Here is a 6,656-nt window from a genome sequence, read left to right on the forward strand (position 1 = left end):
CATGTCCTTACCCTCTGCCATACTGTAGGTCCATGTCCTTACCTCTCTCCCTGTAGGTCCATGTCCTTACCCTCTCCCTGTAGGTCCATGTCCTTACCCTCTCCCTGTAGGTCCATGTCCTTACCCTCTTCCATACTGTAGGTCCATGTCCTTACCCTCTCCCTGTAGGTCCATGTCCTTACCCTCTCCCTGTAGGTCCATGTCCTTACCCTCTCCCTGTAGGTCCATGTCCTTACCCTCTCCCTGTAGGTCCATGTCCTTACCCTCTTCCATACTGTAGGTCCATGTCCTTACCCTCTCCCTGTAGGTCCATGTCCTTACCCTCTCCCTGTAGGTCCATGTCCTTACCCTCTCCCTGTAGGTCCATGTCCTTACCCTCTCCCTGTAGGTCCATGTCCTTACCCTCTCCCTGTAGGTCCATGTCCTTACCCTCTCCCTGTAGGTCCATGTCCTTACCCTCTCCCATACTGTAGGTCCATGTCCTTACCCTCTCCCATACTGTAGGTCCATGTCCTTACCCTCTCCCTGTAGGTCCATGTCCTTACCCTCTCCCATACTGTAGGTCCATGTCCTTACCCTCTCCCTGTAGGTCCATGTCCTTACCCTCTCCCTGTAGGTCCATGTCTTTACCCTCTCCCTGTAGGTCCATGTCCTTACCCTCTCCCTGTAGGTCCATGTCCTTACCCTCTTCCATACTGTAGGTCCATGTCCTTACCCTCTCCCTGTAGGTCCATGTCCTTACCCTCTCCCTGTAGGTCCATGTCCTTACCCTCTCCCTGTAGGTCCATGTCCTTACCCTCTTCCATACTGTAGGTCCATGTCCTTACCCTCTCCCTGTAGGTCCATGTCCTTACCCTCTCCCTGTAGGTCCATGTCCTTACCCTCTCCCATACTGTAGGTCCATGTCCTTACCCTCTCCCATACTGTAGGTCCATGTCCTTACCCTCTCCCTGTAGGTCCATGTCCTTACCCTCTCCCTGTAGGTCCATGTCCTTACCCTCTCCCTGTAGGTCCATGTCCTTACCCTCTCCCTGTAGGTCCATGTCCTTACCCTCTTCCATACTGTAGGTCCATGTCCTTACCCTCTCCCTGTAGGTCCATGTCCTTACCCTCTCCCTGTAGGTCCATGTCCTTACCCTCTTCCATACTGTAGGTCCATGTCCTTACCCTCTCCCTGTAGGTCCATGTCCTTACCCTCTCCCTGTAGGTCCATGTCCTTACCCTCTCCCTGTAGGTCCATGTCCTTACCCTCTTCCATACTGTAGGTCCATGTCCTTACCCTCTCCCTGTAGGTCCATGTCCTTACCCTCTCCCTGTAGGTCCATGTCCTTACCCTCTCCCATACTGTAGGTCCATGTCCTTACCCTCTCCCTGTAGGTCCATGTCCTTACCCTCTTCCATACTGTAGGTCCATGTCCTTACCCTCTCCCTGTAGGTCCATGTCCTTACCCTCTCCCTGTAGGTCCATGTCCTACCCTCTCCCTGTAGGTCCATGTCCTTACCCTCTCCCTGTAGGTCCATTTCCTTACCCTCTTCCATACTGTAGGTCCATGTCCTTACCCTCTCCCTGTAGGTCCATGTCCTTACCCTCTCCCTGTAGGTCCATGTCCTTACCCTCTCCCTGTAGGTCCATGTCCTTACCCTCTCCCTATAGGTCCATGTCCTTACCCTCTCCCATACTGTAGGTCCATGTCCTTACCCTCTCCCTGTAGGTCCATGTCCTTACCCTCTTCCATACTGTAGGTCCATGTCCTTACCCTCTCCCTGTAGGTCCATGTCCTTACCCTCTCCCTGTAGGTCCATGTCCTTACCCTCTCCCATACTGTAGGTCCATGTCCTTACCCTCTCCCTGTAGGTCCATGTCCTTACCCTCTTCCATACTGTAGGTCCATGTCCTTACCCTCTCCCTGTAGGTCCATGTCCTTACCCTCTCCCTGTAGGTCCATGTCCTTACCCTCTCCCATACTGTAGGTCCATGTCCTTACCCTCTCCCATACTGTAGGTCCATGTCCTTACCCTCTCCCTGTAGGTCCATGTCCTTACCCTCTCCCTGTAGGTCCATGTCCTTACCCTCTCCCATACTGTAGGTCCATGTCCTTACCCTCTCCCCTGTAGGTCCATGTCCTTACCCTCTCCCTGTAGGTCCATGTCCTTACCCTCTCCCTGTAGGTCCATGTCCTTACCCTCTCCCTGTAGGTCCATGCCCTTACCCTCTCCCTGTAGGTCCATGTCCTTACCCTCTCCCTGTAGGTCCATGTCCTTACCCTCTTCCATACTGTAGGTCCATGTCCTTACCCTCTCCCTGTAGGTCCATGTCCTTACCCTCTCCCTGTAGGTCCATGTCCTTACCCTCTCCCTGTAGGTCCATGTCCTTACCCTCTCCCTGTAGGTCCATGTCCTTACCCTCTCCATACTGTAGGTCCATGTCCTTACCCTCTCCCTGTAGGTCCATGTCCTTACCCTCTCCCTGTAGGTCCATGTCCTTACCCTCTCCCTGTAGGTCCATGTCCTTACCCTCTCCCATACTGTAGGTCCATGTCCTTACCCTCTCCCTGTAGGTCCATGTCCTTACCCTCTCCCTGTAGGTCCATGTCCTTACCCTCTCCCTGTAGGTCCATGTCCTTACCCTCTCCCACTGTAGGTCCATGTCCTTACCCTCTCCCTGTAGGTCCATGTCCTTACCCTCTCCCATACTGTAGGTCCATGTCCTTACCCTCTCCCTGTAGGTCCATGTCCTTACCCTCTCCCATACTGTAGGTCCATGTCCTTACCCTCTCCCATACTGTAGGTCCATGTCCTTACCCTCTCCCTGTAGGTCCATGTCCTTACCCTCTCCCTGTAGGTCCATGTCCTTACCCTCTCCCATACTGTAGGTCCATGTCCTTACCCTCTCCCATACTGTAGGTCCATGTCCTTACCCTCTCCCTGTAGGTCCATGTCCTTACCCTCTCCCTGTAGGTCCATGTCCTTACCCTCTTCCATACTGTAGGTCCATGTCCTTACCCTCTCCCTGTAGGTCCATGTCCTTACCCTCTCCCTGTAGGTCCATGTCCTTACCCTCTCCCATACTGTAGGTCCATGCCCTTACCCTCTCCCTGTAGGTCCATGTCCTTACCCTCTCCCATACTGTAGGTCCATGCCCTTACCCTCTCCCTGTAGGTCCATGTCCTTACCCTCTCCCTGTAGGTCCATGTCCTTACCCTCTTCCATACTGTAGGTCCATGTCCTTACCCTCTCCCTGTAGGTCCATGTCCTTACCCTCTCCCTGTAGGTCCATGTCCTTACCCTCTCCCATACTGTAGGTCCATGCCCTTACCCTCTCCCTGTAGGTCCATGTCCTTACCCTCTCCCTGTAGGTCCATGTCCTTACCCTCTTCCATACTATAGGTCCATGTCCTTACCCTCTCCCTGTAGGTCCATGTCCTTACCCTCTCCCTATAGGTCCATGTCCTTACCCTCTCCCTGTAGGTCCATGTCCTTACCCTCTCCCTATAGGTCCATGTCCTTACCCTCTCCCATACTATAGGTCCATGTCCTTACCCTCTCCCATACTGCCATTCATCGTCTTTCTGGAATGTTGTAGTTCCTGTATGAAACAAGAAATGAAGATGTGGTTCAGTTTGATTGATCTCATGCAACATGTCCGATAATGTATTCTGATACTGTTGTCTTGGTAACAGTATCCTATGCAATGTTGTACCACTGTCTCATTAACATGATATTATACTACAGTCAGTGCATTGGTCAGTTAAACTTCTGAGAGTTTTTTCTTCATGTAGACATTCCCACCCCCATGCTACATAAACTCCAGCTTTGGTCCGTTGACTAGTGAGCTCCAGTATTGAGTCTTAGTGGCTGAATCATTGAAGCATGATTAGCATATCCATTCCTGACTGTAGCTTCCGTGTCATCATTAACCACTATGGGTTCGTCCCTGTGAGCCCTGGTCAAAAGTAGTGCACTATATAGGGAATAGGGTGCCATTTGGGACGCAACCAATACAATATATCAGACCTCTGTGACACTTCTAAAGCCTTCATTTCTTATATAGAGATTAAATGTCATGGACATAGTCAGTTGGCCGTGAAATGCCTGCAGAGAAAGTGGAAGAGAGAGGCAGAGGTAAGAGGCAGAGAGAGAGCGAGAGAGAAGCAGAGGTAAGAGGCAGAGAGAGAGAGAGGGAAGCAGAGGTGAGAGAGAGAGAGAGAGAGAGAGAGAGAGAGAGAGAGAGAGAGAGAGAGAGAGAGAGAGAGAGAGAGAGAGAGAGAGAGCAGAGGTAGAGCAGAGAGAGAGAGAGGGAAGCAGAGGTGAGAGAGAGAGAGAGAGAGAGAGAGAGAGAGAGAGAGAGAGAGAGAGAGAGAGAGAGAGAGAGAGAGAGAGAGAGAGAGAGAGAGAGAGGTAGAGAGAGAGAGAGAGAGAGAGAGAGAGAGAGAGGGGAGAGAGAGAGAGAGAGAGAAGCAGAGGTGAGAGAGAGAGAGAGAGAGAGAGAGAGAGTGAAGAGAGAGAGAGAGAGAGAGAGAGAGAGAGAGAGAGAGAGAGAGAGAGAGAGAGAGAGAGAGAGAGAGAGAGAGAGAGAGGAGAGAGAGAGAGAGAGAGAGAGAGAGAGAGAGAGAGAGAGAGAGAGAGAGAGAGAGAGAGAGAGAGAGAGAGAGAGAGAGAAGCAGAGGTAAGAGGCAGAGAGAGAGAGAGAGGGGGGAGAAGAGAGTGAAGGAGAGAGAGAGAGAGAGAGAGAGAGAGAGAGAGAGAGAGAGAGAGAGAGAGAGAGAGAGAGAGAGAGAGAGAGAAGCAGAGGTAGAGGGAGAGAGAGAGAGAGAGGGGGAGAAAGAGAGTGAAGCAGAGGTGAGAGAGAGAGAGAGAGAGAGAGAGAGAGAGAGAGAGAGAGAGAGAGAGAGAGAGAGAGAGAAGAGAGGTAGAGAGAGGGAGAGAGAGAGAGAGGGAGAAGCAGAGGTGAGAGGCAGAGAGAGAGAGGGAGAGAGAGAGAGAAGCAGAGGTAAGAGGCAGAGAGAGAGGAGAGAGAGAGAGCAGAGGTAGAGAGAGAGAGAGAGAGAGAGAGAAGAGAGGTAGAGAGAGAGAGAGAGAGAGAGAGAGTGAGAGCAGAGGTAGAGAGAGAGAGAGAGAGAAGCAGAGGTAGAGAGAGAGAGAGAGGAGAGAGAGAGAGAGAGAGAGAGAGAGAGAGAGAGAGAGAGAGAGAGAGAGAGAGAGAGAGAGAGAGAGAGAGAGAGAGAGAGAGAGAGAAGCAGAGGTAAGAGGCAGAGAGAGAGAGGGGGAGAAAGAGAGTGAAGCAGAGGAGAGAGAGAGAGAGAGAGAGAGAGAGAGAGAGAGAGAGAGAGAGAGAGAGAGAGAGAGAGAGAGAGAGAGAGAGAGAAGCAGAGGTAAGAGGCAGAGAGAGAGAGAGAGGGGGAGAAAGCGAGTGAAGCAGAGGTGAGAGAGAGAGAGAGAGAGAGAGAGAGAGAGAGAGAGAGAGAGAGAGAGAGAGAGAGAGAGAGAGAGAGAGAGCAGAGGTAAGAGGCAGAGAGAGAGAGAGAGAGAGAGAGAGAAGCAGAGGTAAGAGGCAGAGAGAGAGAGAGAGGTAGAGAGAGAGGCAGAGAGAGAGAGAGGAGAGAGAGAGAGAGAGAGAGAGAGAGAGAGAGAGAGAGAGAGAGAGAGAGAGAGAGAGAGAGAGAGAGAGAGAGAGAGAGAGAGAGAGAGAGAGGAGAGAAATGCTCACACAGTAGAAACAGAATGCTGAGATTATTTGATAACCTGATTCCCCTGAACATGGGTGATTGACAGCTCTCTATTTATTTACCCTATTGGCCAACAAAGCCTCATGAATTCATTCCAGCGTTACTCAGTTCGGTTCTGCTATGACATGATAGTTTGGCATTTGGCACTCTTAAGATTCACAGTCATATTCCTCCTTACCTGATGAAATACCTCTGAGTTCCCCTCTGCTTCTTCCTTCAGATAGTCTCTCATTCCTCTTCCTCAGCCTGCAAACTCCCGAACACTGACACAAATATAGAACTACATCTATAGTGATTTATAGGAAGTCTGTGGTGCCAGATATGTCAAATTGAGGAGAAATGACACGTGCTATAGCCACAGGGTGCCACAGAAGAGGATCTTTACTACATGAAGGTGGTTGGGTTACCTGGCCGTGCTCGCCCGGGGCATTCTTGGACGTCATGGATACGGCTTGTCTCGTAGTCAAACATTAGAGCAGGTGAGGGTTGGAAGAGCATGGGAAAAGACTAGACCGTGATTTAGTTGTGGTAACCATAGTAAAAACAAACCTCGTTGCCATGTGCCAATGTCTTAGATGTACGGTAGGGTAGTAGTGACATTGTACAGTATATTCATAGTAGTTACCCTGTAGTTAATAGTAGAGACATTATACAGTATATTCATAGTAGTTACCCTGTAGTTAATAGTAGAGACATTATACAGTATATTCATAGTAGTTACCCTGTAGTTAATAGTAGAGACATTATACAGTATATTCATAGTAGTTACCCTGTAGTTAATAGTAGTGACATTATACAGTATATTCATAGTAGTTACCCTGTAGTTAATAGTAGTGACATTATACAGTATATTCATAGTAGTTACCCTGTAGTTAATAGTAGTGACATTATACAGTATATTCATAGTAGTTACCCTGTAGTTAATAGTAG

At 50.1% G+C, this 6,656-nt stretch overlaps 1 protein-coding gene across 2 annotated transcripts in view; it reads right to left on the minus strand.

Annotated features, from left to right (window-relative positions):
• Positions 1–6,187, minus strand: part of LOC121548413 (leucine-rich repeat-containing protein 36-like) — a 57,220-nt gene extending 51,033 nt beyond the window's left edge. The window contains exons 1-3 of one of the 2 annotated variants that reach the window (XM_041859844.1): positions 6,134–6,187; positions 5,905–5,989; positions 3,541–3,586 (exon numbers count right to left, since the gene is read on the minus strand). In XM_041859844.1, coding sequence (XP_041715778.1) covers positions 3,541–3,586; positions 5,905–5,958 — 100 coding nt within the window. In that variant the 5' untranslated portion in view covers positions 5,959–5,989; positions 6,134–6,187. The other variant, XM_045209961.1, reaches the window with a different exon arrangement.
• Between the last annotated feature and the right edge of the window lie 469 nt (positions 6,188–6,656).

The sequence above is a fragment of the Coregonus clupeaformis genome, chromosome 32, assembly GCF_020615455.1.
Source record: "Coregonus clupeaformis isolate EN_2021a chromosome 32, ASM2061545v1, whole genome shotgun sequence".
Classification (NCBI taxonomy): Eukaryota; Metazoa; Chordata; class Actinopteri; order Salmoniformes; family Salmonidae; genus Coregonus; species Coregonus clupeaformis.